Source organism: Lampetra fluviatilis, chromosome 23, assembly GCF_964198595.1.
Source record: "Lampetra fluviatilis chromosome 23, kcLamFluv1.1, whole genome shotgun sequence".
Lineage (NCBI taxonomy): Eukaryota > Metazoa > Chordata > Hyperoartia > Petromyzontiformes > Petromyzontidae > Lampetra > Lampetra fluviatilis.
The window spans coordinates 6,614,071-6,639,037 of NC_136297.1; the positions used below are offsets into that span (position 1 = coordinate 6,614,071).

The following is a 24,967-nucleotide window of genomic DNA, read 5'->3' on the forward strand; positions in this document are numbered from 1 at the left end:
GCACGTAGGGATTTGCAATTCGACCGAGCACGTATAGCCGTTTACGTATGTGCGCAGGTGCGCATATACATACTACTGAGTGCCTGCATGCTGCTGCCCACCTGCGAGTACGTGCATTTGAGTGATGCCACACTTTGGGCAGGGCCACAGGTCGGATTCCGTGGCTGCAACGGCCTGCAGCTGGTGCGCCCGCAGCGCCACCTCCATCAACGAGCGGCGGGTTTCCTTCAATTCGTCGCTCGCCATCTCCTGCCCCGGGAGGTAGTGGTGGTGGGTGCGTGGTGTAAAAACGTGCACTTAATTTGGCTAAATTGCAGCTTTGAGAATGTAAAAATGGCTATTTGACCGTCATGCAACAAACATGACTCTTAAATGGCAGAGCAGGTGGGAAAGTGCTGTTCCTTACTGTTTGTGCCAGGTCACTTGAAGCGATCCAGACAGGTAGCTGTGATATCCGCTTACGGATCATTTTCTCACACGTCTCACGACGATAGAGATAGTGCAATTGGATACATTTTGGGTAAATACAAAAACTACTTAAAAGGACAAAAAGGTCATGCAAAAGCATGGATTTTGTAACGGTTTCCAACATGCATTTTGCTAGGAAGTATCCAATTGGCAATACTAGGGATAGTGCTCGTACCAAGCGTGAAAACAGTATGTCGCGTTTATTCCATTTCAAGGAGGGGGTGGCATTAACTCGAATGTTATCTTCCTGTGAGGCAGAATTTAGCTTATGCGCAGTAGTGAGATGAATAATGACTGTGAGAGATGAAGATGTCGGTAGGATAGATATTCAAGCAGTGGATAGACCATGGACCGGGGAAGGCAACAACCTATGGCTCCGGCGCCGCATGTGTGGTGGTGGTATTGATGCACACACACGCCGAACCGGCCGACTTACAATATTTACCGGTGCGGGTGATAGTGTCAACTCTGGCCAGGCTTCCTGAGGGGAGGGGGCTGGGAGGCCTATGTGATCCCACAGAAACCCGCCCCTCGGTGGGAAATCGTATAAAAGGTGGGACCCGGAGAGCAGAGAGGCAGTTCGACCCAGCAAGACGAAGAACCAGTGAAGACTGAAGGCCAGCTAGCTAGACCCTGGGACTCCACTGACCCGCTGTCCTTTTGAGGGCCGGGCAGAGCAAGCCAGTGGTGCGACCCCAGAGCCGCGAGGGCCGATGTCCTTCTAAGGGCCGGACTTGTGGTGTGGCTGGTGGTCGGAACCTGTGCCGAAGCTGGGCCGGGTTAGCTAGCCTCCTCAGGAGGAAGGTCTAAAGTAGGGGAAGTAGGGAGTTGACGTGGGGCGTTAGCTGGGGAACACTTCCCCCGCTAAGAACGGATGAAGAGGCCGTTACCTCTCCGAGTGTCAGGGTCGCTACTCTGCTGTATTGAAGTTATCTGTAATAAATACGTGTTGCCTCCATCAACCTTCTCCGTCGTCATATAAGGCCACTATACACATGCGGCTCTCTACGGACTGCTTCGTGACATAATGTATGTATTCATATGCAATGCGGCTCTTAAAATATTGAGTTTTGTACCGAATTCGACAAAAACGTCTCTTCTTGCTATTTTGACCCTGAATACTGACCGCAGCCACCACCATCTGCCTGCACTTGATGCGGATGCTGCTCTGCCTCTCGCATGGATGCATCGTCTCAGCAACCGGAGGAGTAGAGCATTTATTGCCCGCAGTTTTGACGCTGTCACAAACATAAAAAGATATGGAGTTTTTCATCACCAGATGAGAGCCCACTGAGACTCAACAGTAGTATTTTGGACAGTGTTATTTTCCACCGTCGTGCAGTAAAAACCATGGGGAAATTTGTTCCACGTCCCTCTCACGCTTCAGCAATATGTTCCAGGGGGCAGCAGAGACTGCGTGGAGGAGGCTTGGGATTATTTCATTATTTAGCCTAGCCAGCGGTTTTCTTGTATTAAGAATTAAACAATTATAAGTGAGCGTAATCAAATAATACATGCAAATTTAAGAGTTATGAGCAATGAGTCTGGTTAAGCGTAGTGAGTCTGTTACACGTCAAGTCAGGGTTCACGGTCACAAATGTCAATGCAAATGCATGTGTCAGGGTTAAAAGTCATGGGAACCACGTCAGCTCACAGAGTTTTGATCACACGGGATGATGCAGGAATGCTCGCCCCAAGGTCATGGGTCACACAGGATTCAGGTATCATCTTCCTATGAACATCTGCAGGACACAACAACAGACACCATTCGTGAAAAAAGTGGCGGTGATGTCACCACAGCGCTTGTGCCAGGCTAGGTGCAGGACACACACCACACAACACATTATGAGATCTCTTTTACCAGTGGCAAAATATGATAGTAGGTTTTTACCCTTTTAACTGGTACAAAACTGACACCTTTATTCAAGGCATCATGTTTGCAATGACCACAACACAAGTAGTCAAAAAAGCAAACAAAAAGAAGCAACTCTGATAAGGATGATAATATGCACTGTCCTTGAAGTTGATTGGCCCACACCCGAGACGGCTTTCTTTAGAGCCTAGTCCCCATTGGTGTAGGGCCAGATGACACCAGAAGGCGTACAACTCAAACACAGTGCAATATCAGAGTATTGAGAGCTCGGGGTAAGCATTTACACTATGAGATCTCTTTTACCAGTGGCAAAATATGATAGTAGGTTTTTACCCTTTTAACTGGTACAAAACTGACACCTTTATTCAAGGCATCATGTTTGCAATGACCACAACACAAGTAGTCAAAAAAGCAAACAAAAAGAAGCAACTCTGATAAGGATGATAATATGCACTGTCCTTGAAGTTGATTGGCCCACACCCGAGACGGCTTTCTTTAGAGCCTAGTCCCCATTGGTGTAGGGCCAGATGACACCAGAAGGCGTACAACTCAAACACAGTGCAATATCAGAGTATTGAGAGCTCGGGGTAAGCATTTACACTATGAGATCTCTTTTACCAGTGGCAAAATATGATAGTAGGTTTTTACCCTTTTAACTGGTACAAAACTGACACCTTTATTCAAGGCATCATGTTTGCAATGACCACAACACAAGTAGTCAAAAAAGCAAACAAAAAGAAGCAACTCTGATAAGGATGATAATATGCACTGTCCTTGAAGTTGATTGGCCCACACCCGAGACGGCTTTCTTTAGAGCCTAGTCCCCATTGGTGTAGGGCCAGATGACACCAGAAGGCGTACAACTCAAACACAGTGCAATATCAGAGTATTGAGAGCTCGGGGTAAGCATTTACACTATGAGATCTCTTTTACCAGTGGCAAAATATGATAGTAGGTTTTTACCCTTTTAACTGGTACAAAACTGACACCTTTATTCAAGGCATCATGTTTGCAATGACCACAACACAAGTAGTCAAAAAAGCAAACAAAAAGAAGCAACTCTGATAAGGATGATAATATGCACTGTCCTTGAAGTTGATTGGCCCACACCCGAGACGGCTTTCTTTAGAGCCTAGTCCCCATTGGTGTAGGGCCAGATGACACCAGAAGGCGTACAACTCAAACACAGTGCAATATCAGAGTATTGAGAGCTCGGGGTAAGCATTTACACTATGAGATCTCTTTTACCAGTGGCAAAATATGATAGTAGGTTTTTACCCTTTTAACTGGTACAAAACTGACACCTTTATTCAAGGCATCATGTTTGCAATGACCACAACACAAGTAGTCAAAAAAGCAAACAAAAAGAAGCAACTCTGATAAGGATGATAATATGCACTGTCCTTGAAGTTGATTGGCCCACACCCGAGACGGCTTTCTTTAGAGCCTAGTCCCCATTGGTGTAGGGCCAGATGACACCAGAAGGCGTACAACTCAAACACAGTGCAATATCAGAGTATTGAGAGCTCGGGGTAAGCATTTACACTATGAGATCTCTTTTACCAGTGGCAAAATATGATAGTAGGTTTTTACCCTTTTAACTGGTACAAAACTGACACCTTTATTCAAGGCATCATGTTTGCAATGACCACAACACAAGTAGTCAAAAAAGCAAACAAAAAGAAGCAACTCTGATAAGGATGATAATATGCACTGTCCTTGAAGTTGATTGGCCCACACCCGAGACGGCTTTCTTTAGAGCCTAGTCCCCATTGGTGTAGGGCCAGATGACACCAGAAGGCGTACAACTCAAACACAGTGCAATATCAGAGTATTGAGAGCTCGGGGTAAGCATTTACACTATGAGATCTCTTTTACCAGTGGCAAAATATGATAGTAGGTTTTTACCCTTTTAACTGGTACAAAACTGACACCTTTATTCAAGGCATCATGTTTGCAATGACCACAACACAAGTAGTCAAAAAAGCAAACAAAAAGAAGCAACTCTGATAAGGATGATAATATGCACTGTCCTTGAAGTTGATTGGCCCACACCCGAGACGGCTTTCTTTAGAGCCTAGTCCCCATTGGTGTAGGGCCAGATGACACCAGAAGGCGTACAACTCAAACACAGTGCAATATCAGAGTATTGAGAGCTCGGGGTAAGCATTTACACTATGAGATCTCTTTTACCAGTGGCAAAATATGATAGTAGGTTTTTACCCTTTTAACTGGTACAAAACTGACACCTTTATTCAAGGCATCATGTTTGCAATGACCACAACACAAGTAGTCAAAAAAGCAAACAAAAAGAAGCAACTCTGATAAGGATGATAATATGCACTGTCCTTGAAGTTGATTGGCCCACACCCGAGACGGCTTTCTTTAGAGCCTAGTCCCCATTGGTGTAGGGCCAGATGACACCAGAAGGCGTACAACTCAAACACAGTGCAATATCAGAGTATTGAGAGCTCGGGGTAAGCATTTACACTATGAGATCTCTTTTACCAGTGGCAAAATATGATAGTAGGTTTTTACCCTTTTAACTGGTACAAAACTGACACCTTTATTCAAGGCATCATGTTTGCAATGACCACAACACAAGTAGTCAAAAAAGCAAACAAAAAGAAGCAACTCTGATAAGGATGATAATATGCACTGTCCTTGAAGTTGATTGGCCCACACCCGAGACGGCTTTCTTTAGAGCCTAGTCCCCATTGGTGTAGGGCCAGATGACACCAGAAGGCGTACAACTCAAACACAGTGCAATATCAGAGTATTGAGAGCTCGGGGTAAGCATTTTGTACCAGTTAAAAGGGTAAAAACCTACTATCATATTTTGCCACTGGTAAAAGAGATCTCATAGTGTAAATGCTTACCCCGAGCTCTCAATACTCTGATATTGCACTGTGTTTGAGTTGTACGCCTTCTGGTGTCATCTGGCCCTACACCAATGGGGACTAGGCTCTAAAGAAAGCCGTCTCGGGTGTGGGCCAATCAACTTCAAGGACAGTGCATATTATCATCCTTATCAGAGTTGCTTCTTTTTGTTTGCTTTTTTGACTACTTGTGTTGTGGTCATTGCAAACATGATGCCTTGAATAAAGGTGTCAGTTTTGTACCAGTTAAAAGGGTAAAAACCTACTATCATATTTTGCCACTGGTAGAAGAGATCTCATAGTGTAAATGCTTACCCCGAGCTCTCAATACTCTGATATTGCACTGTGTTTGAGTTGTACGCCTTCTGGTGTCATCTGGCCCTACACCAATGGGGACTAGGCTCTAAAGAAAGCCGTCTCGGGTGTGGGCCAATCAACTTCAAGGACAGTGCATATTATCATCCTTATCAGAGTTGCTTCTTTTTGTTTGCTTTTTTGACTACTTGTGTTGTGGTCATTGCAAACATGATGCCTTGAATAAAGGTGTCAGTTTTGTACCAGTTAAAAGGGTAAAAACCTACTATCATATTTTGCCACTGGTAAAAGAGATCTCATAGTGTAAATGCTTACCCCGAGCTCTCAATACTCTGATATTGCACTGTGTTTGAGTTGTACGCCTTCTGGTGTCATCTGGCCCTACACCAATGGGGACTAGGCTCTAAAGAAAGCCGTCTCGGGTGTGGGCCAATCAACTTCAAGGACAGTGCATATTATCATCCTTATCAGAGTTGCTTCTTTTTGTTTGCTTTTTTGACTACTTGTGTTGTGGTCATTGCAAACATGATGCCTTGAATAAAGGTGTCAGTTTTGTACCAGTTAAAAGGGTAAAAACCTACTATCATATTTTGCCACTGGTAAAAGAGATCTCATAGTGTAAATGCTTACCCCGAGCTCTCAATACTCTGATATTGCACTGTGTTTGAGTTGTACGCCTTCTGGTGTCATCTGGCCCTACACCAATGGGGACTAGGCTCTAAAGAAAGCCGTCTCGGGTGTGGGCCAATCAACTTCAAGGACAGTGCATATTATCATCCTTATCAGAGTTGCTTCTTTTTGTTTGCTTTTTTGACTACTTGTGTTGTGGTCATTGCAAACATGATGCCTTGAATAAAGGTGTCAGTTTTGTACCAGTTAAAAGGGTAAAAACCTACTATCATATTTTGCCACTGGTAAAAGAGATCTCATAGTGTAAATGCTTACCCCGAGCTCTCAATACTCTGATATTGCACTGTGTTTGAGTTGTACGCCTTCTGGTGTCATCTGGCCCTACACCAATGGGGACTAGGCTCTAAAGAAAGCCGTCTCGGGTGTGGGCCAATCAACTTCAAGGACAGTGCATATTATCATCCTTATCAGAGTTGCTTCTTTTTGTTTGCTTTTTTGACTACTTGTGTTGTGGTCATTGCAAACATGATGCCTTGAATAAAGGTGTCAGTTTTGTACCAGTTAAAAGGGTAAAAACCTACTATCATATTTTGCCACTGGTAAAAGAGATCTCATAGTGTAAATGCTTACCCCGAGCTCTCAATACTCTGATATTGCACTGTGTTTGAGTTGTACGCCTTCTGGTGTCATCTGGCCCTACACCAATGGGGACTAGGCTCTAAAGAAAGCCGTCTCGGGTGTGGGCCAATCAACTTCAAGGACAGTGCATATTATCATCCTTATCAGAGTTGCTTCTTTTTGTTTGCTTTTTTGACTACTTGTGTTGTGGTCATTGCAAACATGATGCCTTGAATAAAGGTGTCAGTTTTGTACCAGTTAAAAGGGTAAAAACCTACTATCACACAACACATGTTCAACTGCACATCGACACTTTGGTTCTACACTTCATTTGGTTAAATGCCAGCTCTGAGATTTAAAATACCACTTTTGCCACCATACAACGAACATTACTCACGCCTGTCAGTGGGTGGGAAAGTGCTACTCTCTATTAGACCCGATGGCAGAGGTCATGAGGACTCTCAGATGTAGCTCTGTGGTATCAGCTCCCGTCAGCGATTCTCATCACAAAGGATTATAAAAGATCAGAGAGGATATTTTACGTCGTGAACCGATGCTGAGAGCGCCATTGGGGGAAAATTTAAGAAATTACAAAAAATAAACTGTTTCGTCCATGCGCAGCCAGGTGTTTTTTTCCAGCTCTGGATGAGCGATCGTGCAACAGAAACCACCTCCTCCTCCGTGCTGAGATGGCGAAGGGAATTCACAGCCAACCCAATCCGGGACACCTGCCAGAAAAGGGGTAAAGGGTGAGGCCATTGACGTGGTGAGAGGCAGGCAACTGCGTGTGGTCCAGATTAGTGGACATATATCAGTGCAATCATCATCATAGAGCCATGCTGGAGGAACTGCTGGATGAAGGCCTCCCCAAGTTGTTCCCATCCCTTACGGACTCATGATGTAGCTCCTGCACATGAGCTCATCTCATCGCTCCACCCACAAGGCAATGTAGTAGATGTCTGTCTGCACAGCTTGGTAATACTGCTAGGAACCTCCTGGTTCCACCAGCCCACAGGGGATTATTGTGTCCGTCCGTCCGTCGTGCATCCAAAAATGGGAGGGGTGGGGCTGTGTGGAGAGGGAGGGTGGGGAGGGGCTGGGTGGGGAGGGAGGGGCTGGGTGGGGAGGGTCTGGGCGGGGAGGGAGGGGCTGGGTGGGGAGGGTGGGGAGGTGCTGGGTGGGGAGGGGAGGGTGGGGTGGGGCTGTGTGGAGAGGGAGGGTGGGGAGGGGCTGGGTGGGGAGGGAGGGGCTGGGTGGGGAGGGTGGGGCTGGGTGGGGAGGGGAGGTGAGGGGCTGGGTGGGGAGGGTGGGGAGGGGCTGGGTGGGGGTTGGGAGGGGTGGGGCTGGGTGGGGAGGGGCTGGTCACCCCGTGGTGCCCTTATAAACCTCAACGTTTAACCTACTCACGCCGGCTTGTGCCCGCCCTCACAGTCGGGCATATTTGCGGAATACACCACGCCGCCGTTGACCCTGGCCATTGACCGAGCAACCCAACGTTCCTACCAGCTCCCTCCGCAGGAATGTGTTTGTGTAGAGAATATACCGAACAGTGATAATTGTGGGTACTGCCAGGCCATAAGAAACAAACCATTAGTTTCACATTACAGTGCCTTGAGAACACTATTAATTTCACATGGTGGTTGCTTTAAAAAAATTGTTTTAAAACACAATTAAATTCACAATGTATTGCCTTTATTAAACAATTTTTTACTTTACCAGGTAAGGCCCACTGAGCTATGTAGCTCCTTTTCAGAAGCGACCTGGCCACAAATGATAGCTCAACGATGTGGTTTATCGTGTGCAAATTTATAGCTGCCAAATACTCTAAAATACATGTTTATAAATGTGGAGGGAAAACCCGACCACGGGGAGGGAGAACACATGCCAACTCCAAATATACAGCAGCAGGCGTCAGGGTCGTGATCTAACCTACAACCTCCTGTATACCGGGCGAAGTAGTTAACATCTCGCCACGTGGCACCCTATACATGTCGGTACTTTAAAAGTACTATCGAGTGCCTTTCATGCACACTAATTTCACGCCTTGGCTTAAAAAAAAACACCTTAACTCTTTCACCTTGGTGCATTGAACACGCTTCATGGCAGGCAAGGGTTAACTTTGTTGTCTTTTTGGTTTAAAGCTTTCGTGACTGCAGGGATTCATATTCTTGGTTCTTTCGGTAAAGTCACGTAGATAGAAATAATAAAAATCTAAAAAAGAATAAAAATATAAAAAAAGAATAAAAATATAAAAAATAAAAATAATTCTCACGTTTCGACTGCAACACAAGCAGTCGAAACCTCGTGAGAATTTTATTGTTTTATATTTTTATATATTTGTATTTTTTTCTTAAATTTTTATTATTTAATATTTGTATTATTTTTCATATTTTTTATATTTATTTTATTATTTCCCTACTACGTGACTTTACCGAAAGAAGCAATAATATGTTGTTTTTGTTACTGCAGCGATCTTCGTTACGTAAACATTAAAATCCCAACACACCCTGAACTTTAATTGAGGGGGGATGTAAAACTTTTCAGTAATACACATTAACTGTAAACTAATAAAAAAAAACTTGTAGTTTAAACTTTTACATGCACGGCACATACTTAGTTTACACCACTATATAAGCAATACAATGGAAAATATTTGAAGGTTAATGTCGATAACTTTAAAGTGTCACGGTCTTAAGCTAAGGGGGTTGGCAATCTGCGGTTCTTAAAGGACTCCTTCGTGACGTTATGTATTAAGAACCGTCTCGTATTCACACATGCATTGCGTCTCTCCCGAACTATGGAATTTAAAACAAAATATCGATTATATCGCAAAATATATCTTTTCCCCTCACGTCTCACGCCGGATTTCAGTTTTCCCGCGCTTTCTCAAGGCCTCCCCCACGCCCCCACCCCCAAGGCCTCCCCCCCAGCCCCCACCCTCCCAGCTTTCCCCCCACAGACCCCCACCCCCAAGGCCACCCCCCACGCCCCCAGCCCCCACCCTCCCCAGCCCCCCCCACGCCCCCACCCCCAAGGCATCCCCTCACCCCCCCACCCTCCCCAGCTTCCCCCCCAGGCCAGCCCCCCACGCCCCCCCCCCCTTCCCCCCCACCCCCAGCCCCCACCCTCCCCCCCCAGCCCCCCCACCCCCAAGGCCACCCCCCACGCCCCCAGCCCCCACCCTCCCCAGCCCCCCCCCACGCCCCCACCCCCAAGGCATCCCCTCACCCCCCACCCTCCCCAGCTTCCCCCCCAGGCCAGCCCCCACGCCCCCCCCCCCCAGGCCCCCCCCCTCCCCCCCCACCCCCAGCCCCCACCCTCCCCCCCAGCCCCCCCCACCCTCAAGGCCTCCCCCCACCATCCCCCCCAGCCCCCACCTTCCCCCCCAGCCCCCCCCCCACCCCCAAGGCCTCCCCCCACCCTCCCCCCCATCCCACCCCAGCCCCCACCCCAAGGCCTCCCCCCCACCCTCCCCCCAGCCCCACCCCCAAGGCCACTCCCCACCCTCCCCCACCCCCCCACCCCCAGCCTCCCCCCGGCCCCCACCCTCCCCCCACACAGCGGCGGCCATTCCCCCCGTAGCGTCACGACGAGCAATGGCGACCCCCCCCGCGCCTCCCGCGTGAAGACGGAGCCGGCGTCCTCCGGCCGCTCTCCGCGGGTCGTGGCGACGGCTTCTTCGCAACTCTGGACGAGCTCCGTCTCACGCAGCAGCAGCAGCAGCTCCTCCACGACGCCAACACCTCGTCCTCGACTCCGCAGGCGAAGTTCGTCTCGACACGACGCCTCGGACGGTCCGTGAGCGGAATGAGGTCGCTCCGACAGGATTCACGTCGCTGTTTAAGGCCCCCAGACCACATCGCACTACCTACCCCTCTTACATACAAAGTGTTTAAATAAACAACAAACAGGTTTAACAAATTAGAATGGGTGAAGATAGGAGAATGGGAAGCTTAAATGGGTTTCCTCACATTTACCGACTCGATGCCCCCCCTCAACGTGTTACCTCAACATTCTCACGGTATTGTAGCGGATTGTGAGAAACTCGACCAAAGAACGGAAAGACGAGGACATTGTATGACATTGAGAGATGAGAGGGGGTCATTACACACTTTTACGAATGCCTCTTTATATAGCCTGATTTTTCTCCGGGTCCTCCAGTTTTCCCCTCAACATTTTGAAACATGCTTTTAAAGAATTTGGCGTTAAAGGGAGAGATTGGTACGGTAATGTAAACGAGTTTCATGGAAAATGAGCCCCGTTGCCGCAGCTGCTGTACTCGTGTGCGACTACGGTGCTCATTTTCCATTATACTCGTTTACATTGACATGCCAATCTCACTCGTTTACATTGACATGCCAATCTCACTCGTTTACATTGACATGCCAATCTCTCCCTTTGACGCAGCTGTTGTGGGTGCGTGCGGCGATGGGACTCCTTTCCATCTCTGACCCCGCCTACTTACCCTTGGGCAGAGGTCGCAAACGGGTTTTGATTCCTTACCCGTACCCGGCCGCACCAGGGTTGCAAACAGGTATCCGTACCCAGCCGGGTACGGGTTACCCGTACCCGATACCCGGCCGGGTATGGGTAGCCGGGTATCGAGTAGGGTACGGGTATCGGGTACCCGATTGCAACCTCTGGGATGAAGCCATGTTGCAGGCGCGGGTGGGTTGATTCTAGGAACTTGAATTGTGAGAAGAGACAAGACGTTGGGAAATGAGTGACAAACGGTTACTCACCAGTGACTCACGGCCTACCCGTATCCGGCCGCACCAGGGTCGCAAACGGCTACCCGTACCCGGCCGGGAACGGGTAGCCGGGTATCGTACGGGTATCGGGTACCCGATTGCGACCTCTGCCCTTGAATGACACCCACCTCAAACATATATATAACCTCTTGTTGCAGCAGCCCTTTCTTGTTCAGCAGTTCTACTGCTGTATCTTTCCACCTGATGACGATTGCTTGTGTTGCGATCGAAACGTGATTTATTATTTATTTTTCTAACTACCTGACTTTACCGAGAGGACCAAAGAGTATGGATTCCTGCGGTCACGAAAACTTCAAATCAAGATTGTAACACACCTGTCAATCCCTTATCAATGCCTACCTTATTACAGACCTTAATAGTCACCCGTGCCCTTATAAATATCAACGTTCATCCTACAAAGTCCCATCACTAGGGAGAAACACAAACAAATAGACAAAACAAATATCCCGTATTGCAACGGCTGTACGCCGCATGGACCTGAAAACTCAAATTCCCTGTACAAGAATTCGAGTAAACCGTATGGGTTGACAGGTATATTTTAAGTACTGAAAATCCGACAAATAATTTGTTATTGTGTTGGCAGTGTGGTGCATAAACACAATAAACGCAACACATCCGTCAATAACACTGACCTTAAGAAAAGTATGTATAAAATTAAAACAACTATCTTTTTTTTACCAGGTAAGGCCCACTGAGCCATGCCATTGACGTCACATTCAATATAGCTCTTTCACAGGGCTATATAGCTTGGGCAACGTTTCAGGCAATAACCGGGTGGTGGTGGCTATGCACGCCTCTAATCCAGAACTGGAAGCGAGGTTTGTTGTTAAACTCCCATCCTGTGGGGGTCGAGGTGCCACATGCCTTGGCTCATCAGAAGGCAGTACTATAAGTTGACTAATCACCATCGGTTTCCATCTGTATGGGGATAGAGTGTTGCCCCCTTACATGAGTAGGTTTTCTCTGGGTGCTCCGGTTTCCTCCCACTTGTATAATAAACATCTCATCATAAATTGGCTGAAAATATTTTAAAATAAAAACCGACTGCAGGACAAACCGACTGCAGGACCCTCATGAAAAAGAGGCCTGGATAAATAAGTCAATTATTATAATTATTCTTCTCTGAAAATAGGCCAGCGAGGTAGAGTGAATAGTGACTTTACGTTTGGCCTCTCTGTGCTGTGATGAATAGCCACTGCCCATGTTACCTACATTTCTTTTTAAGGCAGTGTTATTGACGAATGTGTTTTGAGAAAACCAAAATTTCACCTCTCAAAAAAGCCTATGTATCCTTTTTTTTTAATCAAATACCCTTCAAATCCCTCTCGTTCTTGAAATGCAAATCTCACATTTGGAAAAAAAAAATCAGTTTCAGTGTTTTCCCCTCATTGTGGTTTTCTTCAAATGATGCAAACAGCAAAATAATATTTTCAGTTTATAAGCTTACCTGGTTATGAATATGAATTCCTGCAGTCACAAAAGTCTTAAGTCAAGATCTTACTTACCTGGTTAATTTCTTTTTGAAATGAAGCACTTTTTACCAATGCCCAATTTATGACATTTGGTATAGTTTCGCACCTTTATATGGCTGAAGATGTATTATTATACGATGTATATTTAAATATATATATATTTCATACTATGATTACACAAGTACTGTAAATATTTTAACTCCATTTTATTTTTACCATATTTTATCCATATAAAAAAAGTTTAACCTATTTTATAAATTTTCTTAAGGTGACCAGCCCAACTGATTCTTAAATGCAGAAAATGTCAATGGAAATGTTAGATATGGAAAAATTCACAGTGTGAATGTAATAATGTGGTTTAATTGCACAAAAAATATAATGTTATAACCATAAAATCCGATGAATATTAAGGATAAGACTGTGACATTTTTCAATGGCAATTTACAATCTAGCTGTGGTGACTGAGCCCACTGACATGAGGTTTTGTCTGCAGGGAGGAGGTGCTGAGGGCTATTGAGGATGTGGCAGGCAAGGTGCTGGCCTCCATCGCTAGGAAGCAAGCACCATCGCTCTCATGTGTCGACCGGCACAGCTGGGCCACCGTGCGGTGAGCTGCACGTCAACGTGCCCTCAAAGGGTGCTTTCTGGCAATCGCAGTGGCCAATACCTCCTTTTCCAATGCACAGGAAGTACCGCATTGTTTTTCCTTTGCAACAGCCGAGCTGTGCCATTGAACATCGCATGCAATGAACGAGTTCAGATGTACGTAGGAGACGTGGTGACTTGTCTCTTCACAGTGCATTGACATCAAATGCAATGATCAAGTCATTTATTCCACCTCAAACCAGACTCGGACATCTTGTGAGCCCGGCGTAGAGTATTATGGTTTGGCTCTGGCTCGGCATGGCAAATAGCTAGCAGAAACTCAACCATACCGTGAGGACCTGGGGCTAGCTTGGCTCAAATGTGCCAGTGGAAAAGGGGTAAAAGAAACATATTGGGATAGAAAATGGCCTGCAAGTTGGCTCAGTCAGCAGTAAAGCACATGGCAGGTTAACTGGTTTGATCGTTATTAATACTGATCAATGAACTCCAGCCTGGCTACCCTACTACCAATACAGTACGTAATATGCATGTAATGCTTCGATGTATCGATTAAAATGAATTCTTACCCTCAGGATACATGCCGTATGAGAAATTATATGCTGTAACATTTAGTAAGAAACAACACTGCAAATTATATTGTAAAACGAGGTTAATGAGAATCAAATAAAACATGCAGTTCATAAATCTATCAAATCACTGGAAGGGTGAATAGTTGAATGCCAAATACCTAGAGCTGTTTTACACGGCAACCCACACTTTGAGGAAAATCAACAGGGGTTGTCATATTGATACTCATCATACCATAGGAATATGTAATTTCCAACACCGGCTCTCGGCTCTGAACTGGAGATGAGCACTGCCTCATGCTGAACAGAAAACCACCAACACAATTGCTAAGGGTCCCATCTGTAAATGATAAAATTACCCCATGTTAACAATGTGCTTATGTGAAGGAACCACCTCACTCGCCATGTGTCTTCAGATTCAATAAGGAGGTGGGGCTGCAAATGCTGCCTGAACTGGTGTTAAGGGAGCAGAAGTTCACAATGCAAGGCTCCATGCTGAATTTTTGTGAGTAGTGCACTCACAAGCACATTGCTCATCCAATCCACCCCTTTTCAGTTTTCTTTTTTTAGCCCAGGTGATAACCTATTGAGATTTGTTGTCTCTAGCAAAATAAACTGAAGCCATATAATAATATATTTATATACACACACCGTAAAATGTATTTACAATTCAGCTGTTTTTTTAAATAAAAATGTGTACTTATGGACCGCACACTATGACCTCTTGTGCATGATGTTAAAGGGTCTTCAAAGTCTTTACAGCAGATGGCTTACTTTGAGTATCACCATTTCAAAAACATGTCCTGTAATTTAACTATACACAAATGTCTTTGCAAAAGTTAATGATATAATGCAGCCCTGGGTCCAAGAGACCCAGCATGACGTCATTGGTATACTGTACATGTGACAGGCTCTTAGATGACCTAATACAAGACATGTAACTTATTACATGAAGGGATCAATAATTAATATTTAGTGACCAAATATACATGAATGCTTATATGGGTCTTGTTGACTAGTCAACTGAAACAGTGTAGAGTAACATAGTACATACAGGGTAACAAAGTACATATTTCCGTTTCACGCTCTCATATTATACAATACACTTGGTAGATGTGGCACCGTAAGTATCTTACTACTGTTTTGCCATGCCATACGATGCGTGTGTTAGGTATGACTATGAAAGTCCTGCACATGATTTACAATCTCGTGCAGACCAACCAAAACTCAACTAAGAGGTAAGCCAAGCTTCTATGTGTGCGCATTGAAGCATATTTCCATGCATGACGAAAAAGATGACTGTAAATGAACGAGAATGTGTGCAAGCACCTTTGTGTGTATGTTTGTCTGGTTATGATTTTAGAGACATCTATTACCAATACCCCACGTTGTTCAGAAGCCAGACCATAGTTAACAATATTGTGGACAACATCGCCTGTCTGCTGAGGGTCCCTCGGGACTGTCTGCACGTGGTAAGAGGGTCTACAGTAGTAGCACGGGAGGGGGGGGCTAACATCGGCTAAGATACAACCCGAAAAAATAAAGCACTCTTATGTTGCTATTGACACCCTGGACACCATTGCAAATGAGATGTTTCATCTCAAGGGATTATCCAGGTGAAATACTTTATCAAATAAAAAATAAAGATACATGACAGGCATCTATGCATCATTTACTCGATTAAAATACATTCTTACACTCGTCGAATTGTGCGTGTTAGAAATGATAACTTGCAATGTATGCAAAATATATAAAAATTGTTAATTCTACATTTCGACTAATGGAGTAAAACACCAGAAAAACAAAACAAATGAGATGGTAAAACTGATATATTCTACCTTTAAGGATAACTTCCATCACTCATTAAGGTCCTAGCCCTATCATTCATCCAATATATTTTCTCATCCTGGATTACTTGCAATTTTAGTCTTAATGTTGGAAAATAATTTTTTTTTATATTCCAATCAAAAGTCATGTAACCATAAACATTCCACTGTTTATCCGATACAAACATATGTACACGTGGCCCAAATGGGTTCACTGTGATTGTCCAATGTCCAATTGCAGCAGTCCACCTCCAAGGGCTGTGTGGCCGGCAACCTTTGCTACATCGAGGAGGACGGAACAAAGATCTCCTGCACCTGCAGTTCTAATGTACGCACATATGTATGGGAGGCAGAGTAGACTGGAGGTTGTTTTCTCATTGTCTCACTGATAGAGGTTGCAGTAGAAGATGCTGTTGTGTTAAAAAAAAGCACTGCTGCCACCAGAGTTGATTTTGGCGAGGTGGCTCAGAGGTCAGAACTCTGAGCTAGCATTACTGAGATCCTGTTTCCAAATCCAGATGGTTGCCTATGAATAAACCAGGGTCTCAGGTATAGAAAGCTGGTCTTAGCCCGGGCACCTCTGCAATGACTGGCTTAATTGCAGCTCTGAAAAAAAATTGGTTTGACTGTCAAGTGACAACCATTACTCTTGGTGGAAGAGTGTGTGAGAAAGTACTGCCCCTATTATTTCCACCAGAAGTTACTTGAACTGGATGTTAGAGGAAGCACTGTCATATCCACTACCATGGGCTGTTGTCTCACACAAAGATTGTACTGCTTTGCGAGAGATCTGATGGGAAATTAATCGTGGGGTTTTGAGCTCACAGGTAAAGGTAATTTACATGTGGTTAGGCATACCATAAAATCCATGCATGGGGAAGGGCAATGTTGGAGTTAGGAATAGGGTTTAGGGGATACCGATTGGCAACATAAATATTTTCAAGACCAGCAGTGCCAATGTCGACCACAGATTTTGTTTATTGTGAAGGTGGTCCAGTGTTGAAACGTGTCACTGTGTGCCGATTACAGGGAATGCTGGTGTCTAATAATGTGCAGGGAATGCACAGTATCCTTTAATGCACAGATTGTTGGACTTACAAATACACGATTGTCTGTTTCATCATGCTGTGTACGTCTTTGGCCTTTTACATAATAGTACAGCACCTTTGTCAATCCACTCCCCACACTATGCAAATCATGGATTTAGAAGAGTACAAACATGTCCTCTCATGCCCGCAACTTAGCAGTACTGTACTAACACACAATAATAACTAACATACACTTCTCCTATGACTAAGATCCGAACATAAGAATCCAGAATATTTCAGGGGTGCCGACTTAGTTTCTTGACAATGGCATTACACCATATGGCCACAAGGATACATTTCTGGAATATATTCTAATTATATCTTAACACACTACAGAGACGATTAAGACATCCTTCCCACACAAATAGCCTAAGACTCATTAATCTTTATGGGTGCATCCAGCTCAAATATCCATGAAAAAAATAGACATCGGTATTGGAGAGCACTTCACACGCACACACATACACGTGTGCACTTGCATACACACACATGCGTGTGCATGTACACATGCACACGTAATGTAAGCGCGAACCTGCCTCCTGAGCCTCGTAGACCTGACGACAAAGGCACGATTCGTGCTTGTTGTGGAGAAGGATGCCACCTTTCAGCACCTCCTGGATGATGGCTTCTGCAAGCGATTCCACCCTTGCATCATGGTTACGGTACCAAGTCTTACAATCGTGGCAGCAATAATAAAAGCCAACACACACAAAATACGGCACACTCACTGAAAGAAAATAATTATGGAAAATCTAAACATTAACCTTAGGATTTATACACTGGTTAGGCAAGCGGCCCTCAAAAATAGAGATTGAAAACCTTTATTACGTAAAATGAAATCACTTCCCTGCTCCGGTCAATGGCATGATGACTGTTGCTGGAGCCAGTGTAATCCATGTCCTCTCTACGGAAACCAGGGAAAAGGCGTCCCGGACGTGAACACGCGACTCCTAGTACGAAAGCTATGGGACACCTTCCACATCCCCACCCTGGCCTTGGTGGACGCAGATCCTCACGGTAAAAGGATGTGCTGAATTGCCCGCGACATCTTGTTCAGCTGATCTGGTTGGTATATACGGGTGTCCCATCATCCACGCTCTACAAATCGGGGTTAGGGGATGAAAAACACTGGAAACATCAGTGCACACTTGAAGGTGTTTGAATGTTCCTGCTTTCTAACTGAAACAAAATAGGTAAAGTTTCTTGAAGAATTAGTGCTAGGCAGTGTTGTTTAATTCAAGGCTATTCGTATAAATGACACATTATGGTGGGAGTCAATTCATCCTTAACACAACAATTGCTGTTGAGTTGAATTTGACACTAAGTGTTGCTCATTTTACTGACTGTAGATGGAATGACGAACCAGACCAATGCATACTCCCATCAGCATTAGAAAAGTATCTTCATTAAAGTACATTTCTTGTATCATAACTAGGTTGTAAAAGTACAAACATGAACAAGAACATGATTTTTCAAGTAAAAGTTTATTTTCTTTCTACACAGTATAACATTTATGCTGCAGTCTGAGCTAAGTATGAACATTTTAACAAATTTTTGTTTTTCAGGATTTGAAATTATGACAATCTACAAGTATGGGTCCCTGGTAAGTGGATAAAAAACACATTTAACTTAATTAACATGACCGCTAGACTTTCCAACCTCCGAGTATTTATTCGAAGGCTGGGAAAACTAGACATTAGATACAGGTCAAAATGAAGACTAAGAATATACATTTTTTTTTTTATCAAACATCACCATTTCGGAAGTTAAGAAAAACTACTAAACTTGTACGTTTCATATTCAGCGTAACCGAAATACACTTTTTCAAGAAAATGCTATAATCTTTTGCTACACTTCACTCAGTGTGACCTGCAGGCACACCAAGACATACTCAGCTTTTATTAAGATTGGGTGGAACACGCTGTAATGAAATATAGTGACTAACTCACACGTGCTAAGTTCACGTCATGGTGCAATTATTTAAATAAATTGTATTAAGCGTTCACTCTTTGTATGTACGAACGCCTTTCGCACTGTACGTAGCCAATCATGCTAATCGGAGGTGCGGACACTGGTGCCCCCTTAAATCTGGTTCCAAACCTGAGCGATTAGTTACACTACTTGGTTGCACGTAACTGAATTGCTTATATGTGGACATTTCAAAAACAAGGTGCGAGCAGTTACACAATCTGTTACTTTTAGCAGAGACAGACTAGAATTTCAAGCAATCTGGTCAGAAATGTGTAGCAAAGTATTTAATTTGTACATTTGCAAACTATAATTGGTTATTATAATCCTGATATAGGTGGGGGTGGAGCTAACCATAAAAGGGTAAATGCCAACTCTTAAACACCAACCTTTTTATGCACTTTAGCCACTCAGATGTGGACAAAGCAATTGGAAAATATGAAGTTGTGCAATTTCTGCTGCAATCTTGCACAAATGATCACTCAGGCATTGACTCAGCTTAAAGCTGCTTCTGGCTAACCCATACTTGTCCTGTTGTCCTTACAGTCCATGTCCTTCGATGCTGCCAACCTAACTGTGCCAACCATTTGCTGGCTGGGTGTGCTACCCTCTGAAATAGAGAGGTGGGTCCCACTACTTGGCTTAATTTCACGTCTTGGGATTGTATCTATTACTGGGTGGAGGTAGATTATCAACCATCAACCCCCTTTTCAAACTGTCCCAATGTACTGGCCAGATCGGTCACCAAGTCACCTGCCACTAAACAATTACTGTATATGTTTTTTTTTATCCAAGAAAGTATCACCGAGTCTTAAACACTCCTTTTCAGAAGGGTCCTGTTTCAGGATGTTTGGATCCAAACTTCATACTGGTAGGAACCTCCTGGTTACACCAGCCTACAGGGGATTATTGTGCCCGTCCGTCCGTCGTGCAGGGAGGGGCTGGGTGGGGTGGGGAGGGGCTGGGTGGGGGGTGGGAGGGGTGGGGCTGGGTGGGGAGAGGCTGGTCACCCCGTGGTGCCCTGATAAAACTCAACGTTTAACGCTTGTGCCCGCCCTCACAGTCAGGCATATTTGCGGAATACACCACGCCGCCGTTGACCCTGGCCATTGACTGAGCAACCCAACGTTCCTACCAGCTCCCTCCGCAAAAATGTGTTAATTTAGTTTGGTAAGAAACCAGGGTACCAGGAGAAAGCCCACGCATACTCAGAGAATCTCACTCAAACACCACACAGATAGGTCCGCAACCTGTTTCCTGGACTGTATCCTACTGCCATGTCCTCATTTCCCTGCAGCTAGATGTCTCATGCGCACAATTTGTGCATGACATATACCAAGTATCTTAAGTATAGACGTGCATTATAACCAAGTACACTCAGCAACTACGCATATTCAGGTAAAATGCACTCCTAAGTGTTGGGTATTGGTGAGCACCTGTGTGTGTGTATACGTTAAGTGGGGAGCGGTAAAGTGTAGTAGTTGGCACACTGCATGACGAACACAGAAATTTGAGTTGGATTGACGCTAATGGCCAGAAATCGGTAACGAATATCTAAACCAGTCCTGGACCTCACCTAGGTTGACACAGCCTTAAGTGCCGAGTCCAGTGTGTAAACATCAGCACTGGGGAGATAAAGGTGGACAGGTGTGGTGTAGACCACACCATCTTATTATGCACCATGCTCCCCTTGATAGGTGCTCACTAACCGCATTTTCCCCTACAGCACGTGAAATGCCAGACGGGGAATATTTATCTTTATTCCCTGCTCCACAGGTGGAACATTCCCACAACTGTGCTGCTGCCACTCTCTGACAGAGACCAGAGGAAGCTGCGGGAGCTGTTAGGCAGGCCCTTCATGGAGCTGCACCCCGAGTGGCGGAATGAGGTTAGAAGCTGACCTCAGCGTCCCTCACAAACTGAAACTCGTGCCATGGCTACGAGCTTGCGTGATGAGCAAGCGTGTGTGCACAGGATTCCTTCACTGGTGGATTTTCAAACTGGCTAGGGTTTTTCTAAAACTTTCAACCAGTTGCATAAGACACCTTAAAATTTTCCATTAAGCAAACAAATATTGGACTGCGTTGGCAGTGGTACACATGCACGATTTATCAACACTGCCTTATAAAAGGAAATATACATAGCAGGTAAAATATATATATACAGGTCATTGGTGTCTGGGTTGGGTGCTCCTCACAAGATATCAGGTTGACTTCGCCTAAACTGACATTCAGACCAGCGAGGCTTTCCACGAAGTTGGCTCAGCCGAACATGAGTACAACGTATGACCCTTCAATACATTAAATGTGAAGTAATAACCACAAGATAACTTCTACTAAGTCAACTTAGCCTGAAATTACCATTTGCAAACACCTCCCATAGGTTGACTCGGCTGGATATCAGTCCTTGATGAAGGCCTCCGCCAAGTTAACTCGGCCTGGAATTACCACCAGATTGACCCCTGATAGGTTAATTTAGCCATAATTCAAACCAGTCAGTGCTTTCTCGAGGTCCAACACAGAATTACCACCAGGTTAAGACTTCGACTGAGTCAATGTCACATACCAGCGATCGCATTTGCCAGGTTTGAAATGAGTGCGTCTTGTATTTCAGCTGGAAATATTGCAAGCACGTGCCGTGAAGGCAGAGATGCAGGCACTGGAGTCGATCTCGCCAGGGCTACTTAGCCGCTACTACCTGCCCAACAAACTGCAATTTGGGGGGTGGCTGTGAGCAACTGTATCCGAGGTGGCTCTGGGCTTGGGTGTAGCTATTACAGGAACAAACCCAAAGGACAAACATGTTTATATTTTAAAAGTACACTTGCTAGGTTTATGAAAAAAGAATAGGCTAGGTTATTTGTGTCCACTTGTTTTGAAAGATTCTTCAGAAGTAAAAAAAGATTACATTTAAGATAACTTGCTCTTCTCTGCTCTTATGAAGTGCTGTGAAACATACTGGTAGATTTGTGCCATTGTGAACTTTTATATCACTTATGATATAAATTAAGCAAAATTTCAGGCATCTTATTTGTGGCCATCTTGGATTTGTGTAAAGTAAATCTTTATCTTGATAGCTATCTGTCCTTGGAGAAGACCGCGACGTCACTTTCATACGTCTAAATACATCGGCGCAGCAACACCACTGGAATATGAAGGAACACCTAAACTTACTTTTAAAGTAATTTTCTCATTCATGACGTTTTAAACTCATGTTGGATAATCCAACACACACCCTCGATATGCATCAACAGCTGTTTGATATTGCGTTGCGTCTTCCTTCAAAGATCCTGGAACAACACGTAATGTGGATTAAGTCACACATTTAATTTAGATGCTGTGGCTATAATAAAACGGTCATATGACTTAAAACGTGACTGCTTTGAGCGATCAATGAACCAAGATAATTTTAGTCAAGAGGCAACTAGCGTCACTGCTGCTCGTACAGTCACTAAATGTTTTCCTCCAACCCTGTTAAGTATTTAAGTTTATTTATTTGGCTGTCAGACGATGGTCTCCTGTGGCTTTGTGTCTTACACCTGCCAGATGTTTGTGCAGACCTGCTGTCTGGTCTGCTGTGTCCACAAAAGAACACGATTCCATCAAATTACAAATGTCCCCGGCATGTGGATCCTAATATTCAAGCTGTTGTTTACCTTGTGAGTTAGGAGTCTGCAGCTGCTGTATCGCTCACTCAGTGCTCGACATTTTTTCCAATAAATGTGTTAACAGCTCATTATTTAATTTATATTTATAGCTCAGTGGCTCGGCTAAATAAAGCGTCGTATGCGCTCACACCCAACTTGAGTTGTGTACAGCTTTCCTGAAATGTTACGCATGCTCTGACCCTATTGTGTATGTTTACCAGAACCCCGTGTTACAAGGTTCAGGAAGGTTGTACGTGCATCTGTTAACCGTGTCTCAGTGAGACTACATTTAACATGGTTCATTTATGTGTTTACCATCATATGATGAGTACAGCAAGGGGTATTCCTTTAACCAGTGCTTGTAGATGGAGCCTCCACGCTGCAGAGGACAAACATACATACTCTGTCACACAAAAAAACTACAAGACAAAGATATTCTCTTTATCCCAGACAAGTTGTTGAAGTAAATGAAGAACAATGTCGCATATACGATCATCACATATATGCCCTGACCATTTAACTGCCCACGAGTGCAGTAATTGTGTGTGCTGTGACTGTCATTTTCTTCGGATGTTCACAAATCCAACCTTTTCATATTCAGCAATGTGTTCTTAACCTCGCGTACATTTACTTCTCAAACACTGTATTTCCCACGATTAAAGCAGTTTGTGCTTGATTTTTGTCCAGTGGCCTATTTGTGCATGGCTTATCCATCATTCTATAGATCTTCACACATCTGACATGTTCACATATCCACCTATAGTCCTATACCTCAGTCTCCAGTGAGTCAGATATGTGATGTATAGTGTGGTAAGCAAGCACACCTTAAGACTGATGCCAAATAAGAGCAGTGTAGCCAGCACCACATCATAGTGATACATCACGTCATCAATAAAGGAATGTCATGATTCACCCTACTATGATGCCATGAATTTCCATACGTCGAGGTCACAAAAAGAAATTTGGTTGTATAATTTGTACTGTTTCTATGTTATTGTCTGTTCCGTATGTTCTCCCTCGCCTGTTCAATTATCCTAAAACAAATATTTTCATATAAACTGTACAAACAGTAACGACAATACATTTTAAACAAGCACAATTTTATGAATATCAAAAACATAATACATTTGAAGCATTACATAGCAAACATCAAGTAATTTTAGTCTGGCCCGGTTTCTTACGTGATAAGCGGATGAGCAAGTGTCTAATTATTTGCATTTTTAACAAAAGGAACATTAGGAGCCGTCCATAAATGACATCACGCACCTAGGGGGGGGGGGTCAGATATTTGGGGTTTGAGAAATGTGACGCCACATCAAAATGCGAAACTTAAATAAATATAGACAACACGTTCTACTTAATTAGACTTTTTAATAAATGTTTTCTCCTACAACATCAGAGTGCAGTGCTACATTAAATACACACTGCAATGACAATAGTTTCAAGCGATTTGAAGCATGTTTTATTTTTTTTTGGGGGGGGGGGGTCATATTTGAGGGGGGGTCTGATTTTTGTGACGCCGGGTCAAAAATGGTCCAAAATCGCGTGACGACATTTATGGACGGCCCCTTAACAGCAAAGCGGTACCAGAACCAAAGCGTTATAAATAAGTCTCGATCTCACCATCACTCCCATGACTGCATTGAGCAATCCAGCTATTTTGTTTTCTAGGCATGAAGCGGATATGTAGGAATTCATTATTTATTATGTGTTGTGTATGTAATGGGTTCACGTAACCACTGCAGACATTAGAGGTGCTACATTCACAATGTAAAACATATATGTGTAGAGGAGTAGAGGAGAGTGGTGGCGTCGTGTGCGCTGTCCGGTGCGGTGACATCACGGGACGTGGGGTCGCACGCGCTGGGCAGTGCACGTGACGTCACCCCTCCTAGGGTATTTAAGGGAGACCCCGTGACGTAAGCGGGGTCACTGAACGGGGATAGTTGAAGGGGTAAAGAGGGAACCAGGGATAGTGATGTGTTAATAAACCCTGGCGGAAGCCCCTAACTCACCTCCGTCTCCGAGTACCTCCGTCTACTACTCAACATATGTATAATAATACGTATTGAACAAAAATATTTTTCTTATCGTATTGCGATCCTGGATCAAGATAATGTATCTAATCATGAGGGGGGCCAATCATTACATGGCCGATGTCTACCGGTCATGAATATTTAGTATCCTTTGCTGAGACTAATTTGCCATGATCATCAGGTACATGCAGTGTACAGTGGCTT

At 44.4% G+C, this 24,967-nt stretch overlaps 1 protein-coding gene across 1 annotated transcript; it reads left to right on the forward strand.

Moving 5' to 3' along the window:
• The first annotated feature begins 8,771 nt into the window (after nucleotides 1–8,771).
• Nucleotides 8,772–22,046, forward strand: SPO11 (SPO11 initiator of meiotic double strand breaks). The gene is made up of 14 exons (XM_078867356.1): nucleotides 8,772–8,777; nucleotides 10,366–10,577; nucleotides 13,521–13,634; nucleotides 14,616–14,704; nucleotides 15,371–15,437; nucleotides 15,563–15,671; nucleotides 16,267–16,353; nucleotides 17,055–17,091; nucleotides 17,666–17,775; nucleotides 18,031–18,130; nucleotides 18,679–18,716; nucleotides 19,628–19,704; nucleotides 20,858–20,969; nucleotides 21,695–22,046. The coding sequence occupies exons 1-14, from the start codon at nucleotides 8,772–8,774 to the stop codon at nucleotides 21,812–21,814; spliced, it is 1,278 nt and encodes a 425-aa protein (XP_078723482.1). The 3' UTR covers nucleotides 21,815–22,046.
• The last annotated feature ends 2,921 nt before the right edge of the window (nucleotides 22,047–24,967 follow it).

What these genes read in the sequence shown, in the direction of transcription:
- SPO11 (XM_078867356.1), top strand. An exon ending in AGGCTCCATGCTGAATTTTT is followed by an intron (nt 14,705 to 15,370) that starts GTGAGTAGTGCA and finishes TGCGTGTGTTAG; the next exon opens with GTATGACTATGAAAGTCCTG. An exon ending in GGTGGACGCAGATCCTCACG is followed by an intron (nt 18,131 to 18,678) that starts GTAAAAGGATGT and finishes TTTGTTTTTCAG; the next exon opens with GATTTGAAATTATGACAATC.